At 55.5% G+C, this 17474-nt stretch overlaps 4 protein-coding genes across 4 annotated transcripts; 1 reads left to right on the top strand and 3 right to left on the bottom strand.

Moving 5' to 3' along the window:
- Positions 1-284: 284 nt before the first annotated feature.
- NCLIV_024190 (conserved hypothetical protein) lies at positions 285-5871 on the top strand (the record flags this gene model as incomplete). The annotated part of the gene is made up of 4 exons (XM_003882614.1): positions 285-342; positions 992-1086; positions 2021-4754; positions 5759-5871. The coding sequence occupies 4 exons, from the start codon at positions 285-287 to the stop codon at positions 5869-5871; spliced, it is 3000 nt and encodes a 999-aa protein (XP_003882663.1).
- Positions 5872-6993: 1122 nt separating this feature from the next.
- On the bottom strand, positions 6994-9828 carry NCLIV_024180 (conserved hypothetical protein; the record flags this gene model as incomplete). The annotated part of the gene is made up of 1 exon (XM_003882613.1): positions 6994-9828. The coding sequence occupies one exon, from the start codon at positions 9826-9828 to the stop codon at positions 6994-6996; it is 2835 nt and encodes a 944-aa protein (XP_003882662.1).
- Positions 9829-10737: 909 nt separating this feature from the next.
- NCLIV_024170 (hypothetical protein) lies at positions 10738-11706 on the bottom strand (the record flags this gene model as incomplete). Its single annotated transcript, XM_003882612.1, has 1 exon — positions 10738-11706. The coding sequence occupies one exon, from the start codon at positions 11704-11706 to the stop codon at positions 10738-10740; it is 969 nt and encodes a 322-aa protein (XP_003882661.1).
- Positions 11707-15528: 3822 nt separating this feature from the next.
- Positions 15529-16218, bottom strand: NCLIV_024160 (hypothetical protein; the record flags this gene model as incomplete). Its single annotated transcript, XM_003882611.1, has 1 exon — positions 15529-16218. One exon carries the CDS (start codon positions 16216-16218, stop codon positions 15529-15531), a length of 690 nt encoding a protein of 229 aa, XP_003882660.1.
- Positions 16219-17474: the final 1256 nt, after the last annotated feature.

Here is a 17474-nt window from a genome sequence, read left to right as displayed (position 1 = left end):
CCTGTGTAGTCTAGCACGTCGCGTCCATGTCACAAGAGAAATGTGTATTCCAAAACAGATCGCGTCCACGTCACCCTCACGAGAAATGCGAAATCCAAAACAGATGGTGATGCCGTCGGATTCACGACCGGTCTGCGTGATGTGTTCTCCATGCACACATCAGTCCGTTCCTTTGCAGTGCACGTGGCAGGCGCGTATGTGGTGTACAGAAGCTTCTACCCAGCATACTCAACAAAGTTTGCCCACTCTCCGTGTTCCCTTGAAAGTTTTGTGTTCCTTGGCCGATGAAGTTGTTCGCTAGCAGGTTCCAGCCGTTTGCCGTGTCGAAGTGGTCAGTTTACGGTACGTGCCGGGCGTGGCAGCTATTGTGTTCGTGACCTTCTAACAAGGCAAAAATATCTTTGTGACTATAGACATCAGGAGAGCGCTCGGGCACTATCCACACTGAATGGGCTGCTATTGTTTCTTTTTCGGAGAGATCCCATCCACGCAGCGAGACATCCACTTACCGCCCCGCAGACTTCCCTCCGCCTGCGCAGCTCACATCGAACCACGAGCGGTTTTGCTATACACACCGCCATTGCAACCCCCCCAAAATCGTACTCTCTTCACTCTCGCGAAAGAGCAAAACGAGAAGCGTTCGAGAATTTCAATCTCGTCGCTAAATCTGAACGAAAACGGCCAGGGTGGTGCCAACGTTCACCGTACCACTGGATCCCCGGACGAGACCGCCGCTCGCAGTGGTTCGCTGTTTGAGCACAACCGACGAAAAAAGGACCAAATCGTTGCATTTCCATCGGTGATGCAGCTCCTTTTGTTCTGGCTGCTAAATGGCTGTCAACGCCCTTTGTGTGCGTGTGCTCCGTCGCTTTTCACTGTACTAAAGAACTTTTGGTAGAAGCTCGCTGGAGTCACTGCGGCTGTTGCTCACGTGTCTAACATATATCCGTTTCCTCCTCAGCTGGGTTTCTCATGCGGTTTTCGGCTTCAGTTATTTGCCTCCAAATCGACGCCCTCGGCGTTTCTTTGTACTCCTTTTTTTTGCCCGTCGACATTCACCTGTCTGCGCGGAGCATCCAGTGCAGAGTGAGTTGTCGAGACGTGTTCCCCGTCAGGGCTTAATCCGGAGCAGATTTCCTTCTCGTGGCCAGCTGACCGAAAAAAACCAATGCTGGCGTGTGTGTGTCGCCGGGTGGCGTAGGTTATGTTGCGATCTGCAATGGAACGCCCGGCAGACTGTCCTTGGTAACGACGGCGGCATCTTACGTGTTGCCCTCAGCGCGCCGTCAAGCTGTTCCGCGTTTCCGCTTTCACGTTTACCTCTATTTAATTTTTCGAAAGGACACAGACTGCGCGTCCGTATCTCTGTGGCAACTTCGTTCGGTCGCACGAACTTCGCGAGGCTCTGTGTCTCACTATGGTTGTTGGAATGTCTCTCGGAACACATTCCGCTGGCTGTGCTCTGGTTCTCCGTCGTGGACTATGTGGAAGCGTTTCTGGGTTTCCGCTGGACCCGAGACCTAGTTCGACGGGCGCCCTCGTGCAGTTTCGATCAAGCAGTTCGTTCCGGTTTGTTCACCGCATCAGAGAGAGCGTGAAATCCAGTCACGGCAAAGACAAGAAGCGGTGGCTGCTTCTATTCTTTCGTCGCGAGGACGAACGTCGAATACATCCAGAGCGGGAACCGCACGCCCGCGCGCTATCGAGCACACCGGCTCGCAGCATAGGATCGCTCTCATCGTTTCCTCTCGGGTTGTCTTTGAAAGAAGCAAAGCGAGGCAATGGACAGCCAGTTTCCCGCGGGGGCCATCTGAGCGGTTTCGGCGGGGGAGACCAGGCCAACGAACCCGACAAGGTGGAGCCAGGGAAACAGGCAACTACGGCCACTGGCAGCCCCGGAGACCAAACAGATGTGACCGGTGGGAAACGCAGTTTACGTCTAAATCCTGGAGGGATTGTGGACTTATTCTGGGGCAAAACACGCAAGCAACAGAGCGCGCATGTTCATTTGGCTTGGCAGAGGCAGGTGTATGGTCACGCCCTTGCAAAGGCGCATAAGCTGAAGTCGCTGTGTCTTGCGGCCGAGAAAGAGGAACAAGCACAGGTCAAAAAGGGACAAGCGCTGGACGCAGTGACAAGAAAGGTTGCTTTTCTAGAACCCGCTGTTGTGGTCGGTCCTCCGAAACCGGACCGGAAGGAACAGGGAACATCAAGGGAAAGTGGCTGCCGGAAAGAACTGAATCAGGACTGTGAACATATTACACCCGAGCCCGTATACGCCCTGTCGCGGGCGCACGAGGCAGACAGTGTTGGAGAAGCGGAACCGTTTGGAAGCCCACAAAACAACGTGGCTGGGAGAGTAATTGTAATTGAAGACGCTAGTGAAAGTGGGCAAATGCGAAGTGGTGAACCCTGGGCGCCGTCCGAGGAGCATGTGACAGGACACATGTCGGAGGTAGTAGCGGACGCCTGGCCAGTGAGCGACGACTTCAAACAGACGCTGGAAGGCACAAACGCGAAAAAAGAAGATGCAACGTACGAACCGACAAACGCTTCTTCTGTTGGAAGAGGTGAACTGGGTGAGGGGACAGTGATGGACACAGGTGAGGCGTCTTTGGAACCTGAGGAATTCGGACTGAGGCGAACTGAGGACCGTGCCTTCCGCCGGCGGCTGTGGACAGTGTGTGAAGAAAGCAAAGCGGTGGCAAAGAACGCACTCTATGTGGTGCCAGAAGTAGAACCTACAGTATCCGTGGTGAACGGAAACTGGAATGAGGAAGGGAAGAACACGCGAGAGGTGGAACGCCTAGAACGCCAACTCCTCCAGATGGAAGGATTCGCGGAGTTTGCCCAAGACGCATCAGAGCAGAATTGGCCAGCAGTGCACAATCCCAATTTAGAAGCCGGGCAAGAAAGAAATGATAGTGAACTTCTACAAGATAGGTTTACAGAGGAGGCGACAGTCATGAGTCCCGATAGGACTGGTGACGCCGTTATCCACGACATCTGTTTTCACGGGGACCCACCCCTTGAATTCGGACAGAAAAATACGACTTGCATTCACACCTGCATAACTGCGGCCAGCTCCAACATGAGAGATCGAGACGATGCTGATTATGTGCTGCAGGGGAATCGTTCCACGGTGAACGGGGCGTCAGTAGAGATTCCCTTCGTAGAGTTACGTGCGGAGAGGAAGCGCCCGCAGGAAGGAGAGGGTAGAGGCAGCGATAGGGAACGATACCGGGGTCTTTTTAGCGACGGGGAAAACCACCTTGAAGTGCTGTCCGATTCGACTGACGCAGTGAGAGTCGAGGACTGGGCCGATCCCGCACAGGAGGCACACGAAGGCGTCAATGCCGCTCTAGCCAGAGTTAGGCTGATGAGGCAGACGAACGGACAGGAACTCGCATCCAACGAAGCTAATCAGACTGACGAGACAGCAGGATTGGAAACTAAGTTGGAACCTACTGTAGGATACGAAGACAAGGGCTGTGTTATGGAGGGTGTAGAAAGGGAGTCTAACGAAGACGAGAGGAAATACGCCGTGTCTTGGGGCGATGGTTCCCTGGAGGGAAAGTTTCCGGATCACGAGGCAGCTGAGGGACCTAGATCTCGACGAGAGTCGGAACGGGGAATCTCCACAGCCTCTGTCGTTTTGCCTCACGTGCTGGCAACCGGAGTCTGTGAACCATCAATCTTCTCACGGCATGCGCCAGCGCCAAAGAGCGCGCCGTTTGGTGAAACCGCAGGCGATGAACGTGTTTTCGCGATGTGTGGCAGCCGTGACACGAACCGTTCGAATTTCAGCCAGGAATATGAAAACCGAATGCGGCGCCATGTAGAGCAAGGACTGGTCAAGTTTCCTCCCTTTTCGTCCGCATGGGAAGGCCGTCCGATTCCCGGAAATAAACCGCTGACGCTAGAGGACTTGCCGGGAGTGTTGGAAGTCGTGCGGATGGCGGGCCAACAAGCGGAAGAGGCTGCTGCCAGGTCGAAGGATGTGGCAGTGCGTGTCGAGCAGATAGTGGCCGAATGCCGTTCGTTGTGCGAAACAGTAAGGGCTGAAATCCTTCGAGCCGAGAACGAGATGGAGCGGGCTCAGCCGCGCCTTCCGCACACCACGGAGCATCGGCAACGTGCCGCACCGAACCGCGCTTTGCCGGCCAACGCAGAGATTCAGAACTGTCAAGAGCTTGCCAATGATCTGAGTCGCATGCTTGCTGAGATGAGAGAAGACATGAATTTTCGCAAAGACGAGATGGAAGAATGCATCATAAGAGGCGTCGGTCTTGCGCGCCCGATCAACAGTGACTTGGAAGGCGAGGCAGTGCGTTCACACCGATTCAAGATTTTCGCAACGCACGCGATTTTGGGGAACCCCGGAGCGGCGGTTGAGAAGGCCGAGGGAGAATTCGATCTCCACAGAAACCTCAGGGGCCCGGAAAGGCAGAACGGATCCGACGGCTCGATCGTCCAACCGCGTTGGGAGGGAGTTTGTAGCCGTAAAGAGAGTCACTGCGAAATCATAGAGCCGCAATCGCAGACCGCGCAGGAAGAGCCGATGGCGCCCCGAGAGATGAGAGGACACCCACAGGAGAATGACAGTGCGGAGAGAGAAGAGAAACATTTAGCAAAAGAAGCAACCGTAGCGGAGGCCGGTGCGGGGGGCAGTGAAGCTGTGGCAGGTAGCAGGGACAATCAGGCAGGGGACATCTCCTTCCAGCGTCCTGGGGAGATAGAGAGTGATGTACCAAGTGCGTCAAATCTGTCAGGCGTTGTCTCGAGGCGGCGACGAAGCCTATCCGGTATTCCGCACGCAACCAGATACGACTCCAACTATGCCTACCATCTCCTCACTTCCCGCTCAACGGGCCTGCCTCGTTGGGGGCATCCTGAGCAGGCGTGGCCTCTTACAGCCTGGCAACAGTGTTTGGAGCATATCCGAGAGATGGAGACGTGCAAAACGTATACTTCCGGGAAGCGGTCCCGCGAGTCACCTGCAGTGGCGACAACGGGGGTCAAGACGATAAAAACGATCGATGGTGGAAAAGCGCTTTGCTTTCTTTCGTGGCGCCTTGCGGTGCCGAAACCGCAACATGCGCGGCAGCAAAAGACCGAGAGTTGTGTAAACATGGAGATGTTGCCGCCCCTTGCGCCGAGTCTACACAGCGCGGCCGAAGGGCGAAAGCGCTTGAACGGACACAGTGACGACGAGAGCGCGAGATTTCTCCCTTCCGCTTATATGGCCTGCATCAATATCGCGGGTCTTTGCTTTTGTGTATGGGCGTGGTTGAATGTAGACCGAATCGACAGGCAACGGGGCACAGTTCCCACCGGGGACGGATTGTTTCAGCTGCCGGTGTTTCTCGGCAGCGACGAGGCTTCGAATGCCAGTCGGCGCGAACGTTTTTCAACGGCTCTCTACTCGTATTTACACGCCGTACCCACACGCAGCGAATTGGCACAGAAACTGGGCTAGGAAAGGTGCGGAGACGGGCACACAAGAGTGGAAAGTCGACTGGAGAGGAGAACTTCGCGCAGGTACGACGAAACGCATCGGCAGATCGACTGTGGACTCGACGAGAATTTCAAAGACCACCAGAGGCCGAGGGACAGGGACGACAAGCACGTATAAACGGTTTCGTGGAAGCAGGGAAAGAATGGAGACACTGAGACGGTAAAACATTTATTTGTGAGAGACATGGGCGAGCCATACTGCAGTGTGTGTCCATTCTGCGCGTGCTGCCGCTCTCTACAGTTTCTGAGTTTATGCGCCGTGTCGGGGAACTGCGTACAGACTTTTTTTTCTGTGGCGAGAACCGCCCGGTTTCCGTGGACAACACAAGAAGAGAACGTCTCCTGTTGGGATAGGAAAATAAACCCGTTCCAGGCGCATCTAATGTTTATGCACATGCATATATGCATGTGTAAATGCGGATAGATGGCCACGAAGTGAATGTTCAAAACCACATATGCATATTTGCGTACGCATATATATTTATTTATTTATCGAGATCTCCGGGCCAGACGGAAGCATTTTCGATCATGCAGACAATGCAGGGGGTGAAGATGGATGGCGTGTCGTATACGATGGTAGTCGGTCCTGTGCCGAGTTCGCGTTCAGAGGCGAACGTGCGACTGTGAATTGTGTGGTGTGCTTCTTTTCGGTTTATCCCGTTTCATGAAGTTTCGTAAATTGGGCAGAGAGACGCCCTGAAGACGTGTGTGCGATTTTTACTCGAATTCTGTCCACGAGGGCGCCGTCCAGTGTGGCGCGAACGCCTTTTTTCCCGTACCGCGGTGGAACACGAACGTCGTGCGTCCCTGGGGCGATTGTTGCTTTTTCCTCCTGTCGGCCGTGGTTAAGTTCTGGAGTGTGGAAAACCCCCGGCTGTTTTCTTTTCTCCTGACGAGACAAGCATGTCGCTCGTGGCGCTGCCGGACTAACTCGAAGGCCCGGAGGCTCCTGCGTTTTCCGTCAAGAAGCGACTGTGAGAGCCCGACTTCCGGCCCGCACTGTCACTCTCGCAGCTTCAGCCCGAGAACGGAACTCACACGAGCAAAGAAACGCGAGCCTCGGGAGCGGCACTGGAATGACGAGGGCGCGGGCAAACTCAGTAGAATCCGGAGAACCTCGGTACAAAAGAAGAGAATTTCCACCTTCAGAAGCGCACAGGGAACCATGAAGCATCCACACATGGATGGCACATCTAGCACCGACCCAGCGATTGGGACAGTGCGGGTTTGGTTTTGCATTCCCGTGGCAAAAACGTGCGCGGCCACGGTGATTTTGGGCGTGAATGCATACGAACCCGTTCTTACAAAGATACATATCCATATGAACGTAGGGAGGGAACCACAACGGCGGGATCTGTGAATGACAGATAGACGGTCGCGGCTCATCGAGGCATCCCGCTGTTGACAGTGTTTGTTCCTCCGATAGGCAAGTAAAGGTGGTCACTGAAAAAGAGAGAAAGGGCTTTTCCTCTCGCCTCAGTATGCATCCATGGAATGCTGCAGGCGTTTCGGCACTGGTTCAGGCAGTTGTCGTTGCATTCGCTCTTCCTCCACTTGGAGATTTCGTTCGCCTAATTCCCGCAGGACTTCCTCAAGCAGCAGAAGTTCCCCGTTCCGCAGAGATCCCAGAAACGACTTGGTCAGGCAGTGTTTTTGGATGGCGTAAAGAAACCGTTCAGCGTGGTGATTCACCACAACGTGGGAATTCGGCCATGCCTCGGGGCGTGACGCAGCTCCCCTGCCACGTCCTTGATTGCTTCTATCCCGATCTTCCCGTTTCTGCCCGGCCGACGCGGAGTCGCCTGGGAGAGCCTCAGGCGGCTGGCGGAACCTCAAGAGGCGCCGAAGGATATCGAGTGCGCAGAGAAGCATATCGATCGAGAGGGTGGCAAGCAGCTGCGGAACAGAGAGAGCGGGGAGGAGATGGGCGAAGAGCGAAGCGGAAGAACAGGAAGCTGGCTGCGGGGCAGACGACACAGACTCCGCCAGAAAGTGTAGCAGATGGAGAATTTCATCCAGATGAGAACGGAGAAACACCGTCGAGGTCGACGTGTCGGGAGACGACTCTGAGTCCCTCCCGTGGGGCGTCAACGCCTCGTCCGTTTCTCTGCTTTCTCCCTCTGCGAGCTGGTCCTGCTCGCGTCGCTCATCCCCAGGTTCCCCTCCTTCCTGGGCCTTCGCGGGTTGCCGTTTTCGTCTTCCGCGCTGCCTTTCACTTTTGGTATCGCCCTGGGAATCCCGCTCATGGTCACGCGACGCAGGGGAATTAATTCCAAAGATCTCGCGAAATTTCGGATAAGAAAGAATGCGCCGCTCCACCAATGACGCAAGGTGAGGCCGCGAGAGCCCCGCAACGTCGAAGACGACCAGGAGTTCCAGGAGGGCCTTGGGAGCATGCAGGAAACTACGTTCGTCCTGCCGCTTCTTTCTTCCTGTCCGCGATTCGCTCTTTTCCGCGCATTCAACGTCTCCGCTTGCTGGGACGACTTCCACACTCCCGTCAACGAGCTCTTCTCGCGTCCGGCTTCCTCCACAAGCGCAGGAGTCTTCGTCGCCAGACACGTCCACCAGCCAGTGTCTGTCTCCGTCTTCGTCATCCCACCCTTCCACAGACATGTTCTCGCTCGTCAAAGCGTCTCCTCTCCACTCCTGCCCTTCCTCGGCTTCTTCTTTTATGAGAGCCGCTTCAGCCCTCTCTGCAATCGCAGTGAGGAGCGCGCGAAACTGTTGCTGGAGGGCGACCTGAACGTCGTGTTTGTTTTTCGTTTTCAGTTCCTGTAACGCGCCGGGGGGGCCGTCCTGGTTGCGCGCGTCGCCTTGCCTTCCGCTCTTTAGTTGCACCAACTGAGCGCCCACAGTGGCGACTGCGCCGAGATCCGTTAACCCGAAACTTGCATGTTTCTTCTCTCGCGTTCCACCGCCGACTCGCCGCCCTTCGTGGCCGTCGGCTCCTGCCTCCGCGCGGGGAGCGAGAGGCGCCGTCCCCTCCTCGCTTCCCGCATGCACGCGCGCCGTCAAATGCCCCAGAAGGTGAGAGATCAGGGAGACAGGGTGCCGCAGCGAAGCAGTGGTAACTACTAGCTGCGCCGCCTGGAGCAACTCGGCGGGCTCAAGAGTCGAAAGCGAAGAGAGAAGCGGCGAGACCGCCACCCGAAGCGATCCACGCACACTGCGCTGAAGTGGAACTGCTGACGCGTCAAACACCAACACAGACGAAGAAAGACGAGAAGAAGGGGAAGGCAGCGAAGACGAGGAAAACGAAGGCGAGGAAGGTAATGAGGAAGGGAAAGAGGACGAGTCAAAGGTGCTTGTGGTCTGTGCTGATTTGTCTCTAGAGAGAGACGCCAAGGGCTTCAGTGCCTCTGTCCCCTCGCGGGTCTCCGGCTTCTCCTCTCGGGCGCGTTGGTGCGCCTGGAGGTAGATGCGGGCGTCTTCCACGGCGTCGAATTCCTCCAGGGAGCCTTCCCCAGGCGCGCGAGAACGAGGCGGAGGGACAACAGCCGTGGGAGCAGGCGACGAAGACGGGACAGAGGCCAAAGTGCGATTGGGGATGTCGGGAGGCGTCCTGCCGGAGTTGTCCAGGTGCGGCGACGGAAGAAGATGCGACGCCACCGTTTCGCGCGCCAGCGACAGGGAAGGGTTCTGCGTGACAAGCGAGGAGAGGAGAAAGAGGTAAAGGCGCCGTTCGTGCTTCTGCTGCAGGCTGCGTTTACCCGTCGTTCCACGGGACGCTTCGTCTCGTCTCTCGGCGGCCTCTTCTTCTCTCTTCAGCGCCGCCAGGGACGTGTCCTGGCGGTCTGACGGAGACGGGAAGAGCGAGGAGACATGGCGAGAGAGGTGGAGAAGAAGCAGCGAAGACACCGCAGGTGCCGCAAGCAGCTGTCGGGTGAGAAGCGGGAGAAACGCGCGAAGGAGCTCGGAAAGGGAGGCGAAACGAGGCGTCATAAACGGCGAGACCAACGAATCGGACTCCGAAGTTTTCGAAGCAGAAACATCCACTTCGCCCGCTGCCGAGGACGCCGTCGCAGGAGAAGAGGAACAAGAGACGGAAGAAAAAGGAGAGGAATACGAACGAAACGGGGGAACGAACGGCGACGAAGAGGCCAGGAACGGCATGAGAGACTGTAGAAGGACGGGAAGCTGAGGAGCAACCCGGTCGAGGAAGAACGACGCCTGTTCCCGCGTCGAACCGGAGGCAGGCGGAAGAATAGTCGGGTCTCGAAGACGCATGTGCGCACTGACAGCGTGATCAAGGAGAAAGACAGAGTGAAAAGCATACGAGAGGCTGTTGGGGTCGACGGTGTCAGCCATCCCCTCCACGGCTCTCTGGGCCGATGAGTCGGTCCCAAGAGCTGCCGAAGACTTGCAAGAGAAAGGTGATGGAGGCGGGGGAAACGGTGCCGGAGGGAAAGACACACCGACAGACGAAGCCGCGCACTGGTTAGCTGAAGATGCAGATGATGCCGAAAGACAAAGGGAAGGATCCTCTTGCTGCAGAGTCGGCCTCGTTCCACCAGTCTGGGTGTTCGCCTTTCCTTCTGATTCACCCTCCACCCGACAACCTCCTTCCGCTCCCTCTTCGCTTCGAGGGCCTCTACTCTGGAGAATGTGCAGGAGGCGAGCAAGGGTGCGAAGCAAAAGAGATGAAGGAGACACGGAAGAGGAAAAAGACGCAGGAGAGGAAGACAAAACAGAGGACTGAGAAGGCTGAAGAAGTGTTTTGTCTCCAGAAGACGAGGGAGGAAAGAAGAAAATTGGATGATGGCTCAGACGACTGAGAGAGTGGAGGAGAGAGACTGTTTGCTTGAGAGACATCTGCACACAAACACACACACACACACACATGTTCTCGGGGCCGGCGCGCTCTCGAGAGCTCTTTGCGGATTCGATGTCCTCTTGGCTCTACTTCTCTCGCCGACGTATGCAACCTCCCCGAAGGGCTGCTGCATTGAATCCTTGTGTTTTGAGATATTCAGAAAAGAACTCGCCCCTGCCGTCTGACTCTTTTGGGCACGTTTTTTCAACTCTCTTCGAATTGTTGCTTGTGTTAGTTCTTATCTCGTCCCCTTTTCCTTCACCTTTTTCGTTCCTCGCGTTCGTTCGGCCGATCCTCCCGCCATGTCCTTTACTACCTTGACGATTTTTTCTCTCGCGTTTTGTTTCTCTCTCCATTCTCGTCCTGTTCGCGCTTCTCGCACTGTCTCTTCCTTCGCCTGTGCCTTATGTTGCACGCTCTCGTCCCTCGCCTCCGTCCTTTGATTGCCGTTCTTTCTCTTCCCGCAAAGTGCACAGGGCGCTTGCTTTCTCCCGCAACTTTCGCCTTCCCCGCCTTCCACCTTTCGTCTTCTCTCGAGCAGTCACGCCCGTTGGCCGTTGTTTGCCTTCACTGCAAAGACTTGCCTGGTCCAGAGACACATGAAAGCGTGGCAACAGCGCCTCTTCCCACAGGACTGCCCAGTTCAAAACGTCGAGGGTGGACGGCGAGGAAGATGTCGAAAACGGAAAGGCGCCTGTTCTCGCGAGGTGGGCGAAGCGTGCCATGGCGCTTGCGAGGAGAAGAGCTGCATTCAGCGGGCGAGTGTTTTTCTTCATCTCTGCTTCGGTAGCCGGCAAATGGGGCATCACGGACGCTGCAGACGCAGAGGAAGAAGGGACCGACGTAGAACAGGACGAGACAGAGACGGAAGAAGAGGAAGAAGTGGAAGCGGAAGACGACAGGAAAAAGGAACAGTTTCGGCTGAGCGAGGAGAGAAGCGCCCTCATCAAAACTTCGTCGCACTCATGGGGAGGAAGACACGCAGGACCAAGCGTTCGCGTCGCATCCACCGGTGTATCTCTCTCTTCTCTTCTCGTTCGCTCGCTTCTTCCTGAGCCTTCTTCACACGCCCCTGCTGCTGCCGAAACGCGGTGTAGCGTTAAATTGAAAACAGCAATGGCCAGAGGGGGAGGCAGGAAGGCTTTAGCTCCTGGCGCAGGCCGAGAAAAACTCGAAACGCCGGAAGACGAACAAGGAGAAGAAGAAAAAGTGGGAAGTCCTGGAGAGACGCATCGAGGGGCGGAAGACGCAAGAAAGAGAGAACCTCGTCGAGCGAGGAGCGCAACGAGAAACTCGACAAAATCCGGATGAGTTGGAGAAGCCTGGAGAGGAAGAGCAAAAGAAAACACACATGTTCTCCTTCCCAAACACATCGCACGTAGCGTTTTGTTAAGAGCGGCAGCGATCCAGAACGTTCAAATCTCACCTTCCACCACATCGAGAAAGAACGTGAACAAATCATAAAAGCATATATATATATATATATATATATATATATATATGCGTGTTTGCCTGCACGTAGATGTGGATGTGAGCCTGGATGTGGTGTCATGTACACGGGATATTATATGCTGTGGGCATGGAGACGACAGCAAACACAAAAGAGACGGGAAAGTGATGGACGAGAATAGCAAGACCACAACACGAAGAGGAGGGACAGCACGAAGCGTAGGAAGAGAGCGGATGCTTACCCGGTTGGCCGACAGAAGAAGAGAAGCTATGTGGGCGTTGGAGAGAAGATCTTCACAGATCTCAACACGCCGGTGTACATGCCGCCAGAAAACGAGGGAGGGGAGGATTCCCTTCGCTCTCAGCAAAGCGAGGCGAGACTGAGAATACGAGGAAGCCGCAGTGGAGGAAGTCGAGGAAAATACGGAAGAGACAGGATTCCCGGTGCTTGAGGCTCTATTCCCTTCCTCGAAGGCCTCCCGCCCCTCCGGAAGGTCTGAGCTGTCTTCTGTGCTCTTCATCACCTCTCGCCCTTCTTGTCCTCTTTCCGAACGCCACGCCTCCACCTCTCTTTCTGCTTCTCTCTCTCCTTCTCTTTCTGCTTCTCTCTCTCCTTCTCTTTCTGCTTCTCTTTCTGCGTCTTCTGCCTCTGTTCGCTGTGCTCTCTGCAGGAGATGTTTCTCTGCCTCGCCTTCCTCTCGGGCTTCCTCCAATTCCCGCTCGAGGCGTCTCAAGTTGTCGTCTTCTTCGGCACTACACGCTGCGCGAGCGAGCGCGGGGAGAGACGCAGGAGACACCTGCCACACTGTCTCTACACGGAAGCGACGGGGCAGGAAACCGAGGACGGGAAAACGGGCTGCGGCCTCCGCAGGGGAAAACGAGGAAGAGAAATCACCGGCAGATGAAGAGAAAGAAAACGACTGATACGAAAAATACGAAAGAGACGAACGACCTCGAGCACGCGCCGGACAGGAGAAACTTGAAGAAGATGAAGAAGAAGGACGATAAGAGAGAGAACACGAGAAACAATAGGAAGGAGAACAAGAAAAAGAACAAGAAGAAGGAGAACAAGAAGAAGAACAAGAAGAAGGAGAACAAGAAGAAGGAGAACAAGAGAGAGAATAAGCGTGAGAACGAGAAGGACCTCGTGCAGATCGGGGTACGTCTCTGGCTCTCTGTGTGTTTGGCTTTTTGGCTGTTTGTCTCCCGTCTGCGATCTGTCTGTGTAGATCCTCATCTCTCTGGTTCGTCTCTGTCCTCTTCAGCTGTCTGTGATGTGTTGAAGGAGCAGAAGCGACGGAGGAAAGAAAAACACCGTCGGCCGCGCGACGAGGCAGATGGAGGGACGACCTCGAAGGACGTGACAGCGGCTGGTTGAACAGCGCGAATCCGAAATTTTCGCTCTCCTCACGGTCTAAAGAAGGACGCGAGGAAGAAAGAGGGATCAAGGGCTCTCTCTTCCTACAGCCCCCGCGGGCCATCTGGGGCTGCAGCCGCCTCATCGCGTGTCTCTTCGTTCTGTCTCTGTCTCCGCATGCAGCTGGGTTTTGAATAGGAAAGAGACAGGAAAGGAAAAGTGGAGGGAAACGACGGATGAGAGAGGACGGCGCCAAATAGCGCGACAAATGAAGGAGGAAGGAACGAGACAGGGCGCGAAAAACGGTCTTCTGGAGAAAAGCTCCGAACGTCGCATGTGCGAAAGAAAGCGTGGATCCCGTGTAGCGGTTTGTCTTTCGTGTGTTGACGGCATCTCCCTCTTTGCTTTGAGAATAAGCAGTTTTCCTTCTCGTCAAGAATGTTTTTTGTCGCCAAAAAGAGGACAGCGTTTGTCGCTTTTTGAGTCTTCTCTTTCTCTCTTCTGCCTGCATGCAGCACGACGAGCCGCGCCGCGCTCTCGCCTCAAACCGCCGTTGTCGATTCTCGGGACGAGGAGCGAGAACGCGAGAGAAGAAAGAGAGATCTCCCACTTTCTTTCCAACTTTAGTGCAGAAAAGAAGCGTTGACACGGATGTACTCTGGACTGGAAAGCAAAACCTCCACATCCCGCGAAGGCGCAGAGGAGGTTCTCCCGTTTCCGCCACGGTCTCTCGAATCGGGCGCCGGCGGAGGGATTCTTCTTCTTTGAGCACAGAACTCAAAGAAACGTCTGTTTCAAACTCACAGTATACCTTTTCATAGATCCTGGCACGTGGGGCGGTGCACAGCAATCCTACAAAACTGGGTTGTGTGTATCTCCCGGGGGCACGACATTTGGTGTTGGAAAAAAAGGTAATTTCTGGAATTGTAGCACGCCCGAAAGTGGCACACTGAAAGCGGATGGCGAGCTCACGAGTCGAAAGACGCAAAGTCGTGGGAAGGGAGGTCTCGTCATGTCTGAAATGAGAAGGGAGAAACGCGGCTGCAGTCCTTTCTCTCGAGACGCAGGCTCGGCTTTTTTTTCTGCGGAAGACGGAGGGCGTTCGGCGAGAGCTTCGGTGTCCTAGGGCCGCCAGACGAAAGTTCTCAGATCCTCCCACTTGTCTAGGTTCTATCGCCAAACCTTCTACTATTCCGGACACAGCGAATTCCCTGAAAAAAACGGCTAGCTTCGCCGGCTCTCCCCCTTTTGGGGGAGAATCGCCAGTTGAAGCAAAGATCCCAGAAGTTGCCGATTCCAGAAAAAGAGCGAGAGGGCCAGTCACCACTCGTGGATCCGTTTCTTGAGGTGGATTCAGCGGAGGAAAGGAGATCCCGGACCCGAGAGTTTTGCGGCAGTACACACCGACGCACTCGTTCGGGAAATCTGTCATGTTCTGGTTTTGTCGTGAGAGCCGCCAAACTGAGTGTGTCCTTTTCTCTGAGGTGGCTTCGAAAAGCTGAAAAAAGGGTCAGGAGTCTGCGTGACCGCTTCTTTCTCCCTTTGGGAAAAAAGGCAACGCCACAAAACAAAAAACCCGTCGGTCGACTGCCTCACAGACCTCCGCGAGTTCTTCCTCTCGCGGTCTCGTTTCAGCAGAGAGAACGTGGGTTGACGTGTGATTGCAGGGTGACAACAAAACACACTCTTTCACTGTCTCTCTGTCTCTCTCGCTGTCTCCCTCCCTGTCGCTCTCTGTCTCTACACCGCACAGGTCGCGTACTGCTGTCGCCGTTTCGTGTGTACGCGACAAAGAAACGGGTCGAACCAAAGGAACACAAAGAACACCCATGAAATGCACGTCTGTGTCGCACCAAACGAAGGCAAGGTCTTGAGAAACCGTCTGCTCTGGTTCTCCCTTTCGTTCCCATCAAGCGGCTTTAGTCGATAATCACCACCAGCGCGTGGAAAGATATATCTTCCAGAATGTCGTTTCTCTCTCATAGGCAAAGAGCACGGCTTCACGGCACCTCTCTGCGGTGTCCATTTCCTCTCTCTCCCCTTTGCCTTCTCGTTTCTGTCTCGTCACTCTTTTAGCACCTGAAAGGAATCTCGCCTCCTTTCTAACTCCCCCACATCTCGTCTCTCTCTCTCTGTCTACATATATATATATATATATACAACTATATAGATAGAGGGGCTCTGTCTCCCTTTCCTTCCGTGCCTTGGCATATGTCTTTCTCTCTCGACATCCCTGCTCTCCTTCCCGTCGCCACTCGCCCTCCTCAGGAGTTCCCCTTCTCCTATATCCCAGCTTTATTTCACCTCTCGTTGTCTCCCGATATCTCTCTCGTTGTCTCTATGAATGATCGCCTCTTGCTTCTCGGTTTTTGTCTCCCTGTCTCTGAGCCTACGTCGACGTCGCTAAGCCTTCAACCTCGCCCTCGGGTTTGGTATCATCTCTTAGGAGCGCGTTTCGCTTCAAGACAGATGCGCAAAATTCTTGGGTGAGAAGACTGATCACGTACGCGAGCGGGGCTGCCAGCAAGTAGGAGTCTGTGCGGTCCAGCCATCCGCCGTGACCCGGCAGCAGCGTTCCGCTGTCTTTCACTCCGGCGTCGCGTTTCACGAGACTCGCCGTCAAATCGCCCAAGACGCCCACCAGAGACAGGAGGATCCCCGCGAGAGAGCCTGCGCCGAGCAAGAGCGGCGAGAAGCCGAAGCGAAGGACTGAGGCGCGCAGCAGCGAAGACGCAAACACAGAGGAAGACCGGCCGCAACCAAACGGGGGTGGAAGAGCGGGCGAGAGAGCGAGAGGAGCCTCGCACACCGGTGTCAATGCTTGCGCGTTTGCATGCAGACGCCGAGCTCCCGCCACGTGCGCATGCAGCACAGACAGCAAGCGCGACGCGACGTGTCGCCAGCGTGTGCTTGAAGTCTCCTGCGGTCCCGAGGACGGGACGACCGGCGCGAGCGTTTGAACCTCGTCTCGATTCCTGGTGCCTTCACGGCGAGGATCTGTCGCGCTTTTCTCGGCGGCGCATGCGCCTGGAGCTTCGTCGCGACTGGGCGGATTTGCTTGCAGGACGGCGAGGAGCATCTCCGTGGCGCGGCGCCTTCTCTCGCACTCGGCTTCGGCTTTCCAGAGGCAATCGAGAGGCAACGACTTCCCAATCAGCCACGCCGAGACGCAGCCAGTTACCCCCGCCGCCAAGGCGCCGCCGAGGAGACCCTGGACGGTTTTCCGCGGCGACACGCATGCAGCGGGGGGGAGAGAAGAAAAGAGCGGCGGTGCGAAGAGCGAGGAAATCGGCGAGGAGCCGAGGACGGAGCCCACGAGGTACGCGAAGGTGTCGGAAGAGATGAGGGCGAGGACGGAAGCAACCAGGAGGGAAGACGCCGCGTAGGGGCGAGGAAGGAACTGCGCGAAGAGTTGCGGAGCGCGCGTGGAAGGTAAGGGAGAAGCGCCGGGAGACGACGCGAGGGAAGAAGAGCCAGGAGAAGCGGAGAGAGGCGAAGCGCACGAGACTGTGGAGGCGGTGGGGGCGGGGAAGAAGGAAGCGAGTGGGGACGGGAGGAAGGACCGAAGCGAAGCGAAAGCGGGCGTCGAGTCCTCAGGCAAGATTCGCAAGAAGCGCAGTTTGACCCAGAAGGAAGGGAGCACGACGCACCAAATGAGGGAAAAGATGGATGCGGAAATATCCGCGATGGTCTTGGTCGACGGCGAGGACAGGAGCAAAGAGGCCAGCAGAAAAACGACGGACACCGAGAGGGCCTGGAAAGAGAGAAGCAAACGCGAGGCGCGGGTTGTCGGGAGAACAAAAAAAACCAAAGGGAGGGAAACTCGGAACGCTGGGGACGCAGGACCAGAAGAGTTCCCACCCTGTATTACTTAACTCAGTTAATTCGTGTTAGGTTTGATCTTCTGTACCAACCGATCTAAAATCGTGACGTCTTTTTGTTACGTGACGAGCGGTCGACAACGAAAGCGAAAAACACCAGAGGGTAAAGAAGAAGACAGAGAGAGGAAGACAGAAACACCAGAACAGACAAAGCGAGAAAACGCGAGCAGCTGGAGAGAGGAGAAGAAGACAGAGAGAGGAAGACAGAAACACCAGAACAGACAAAGCGAGAAAACGCGAGCAGCTGGAGAGAGGAGAAGAAGACAGAGAGAGGAAGACAGAAACTCCAGAACAGACAAAGCGAGAAAACGCGAGCAGCTGGAGAGAGGAGAAGAAGACAGAGAGAGGAAGACAGAAACTCCTGAACTGACAAAGCGAGAAAACGCGAGCAGCTGGAGAGAGGAGAAGAAGACAGAGAGAGGAGGACAGACAGAGAGAGGAGGACAGACAGAGA

The sequence above is a fragment of the Neospora caninum genome, chromosome VIIb (genome assembly GCF_000208865.1).
Source record: "Neospora caninum Liverpool complete genome, chromosome VIIb".
In the NCBI taxonomy this organism is placed as follows: Eukaryota; Apicomplexa; class Conoidasida; order Eucoccidiorida; family Sarcocystidae; genus Neospora; species Neospora caninum.
Note: the sequence above shows the minus strand (reverse complement) of the source record. Positions and strands in the feature narration are given on the sequence as shown.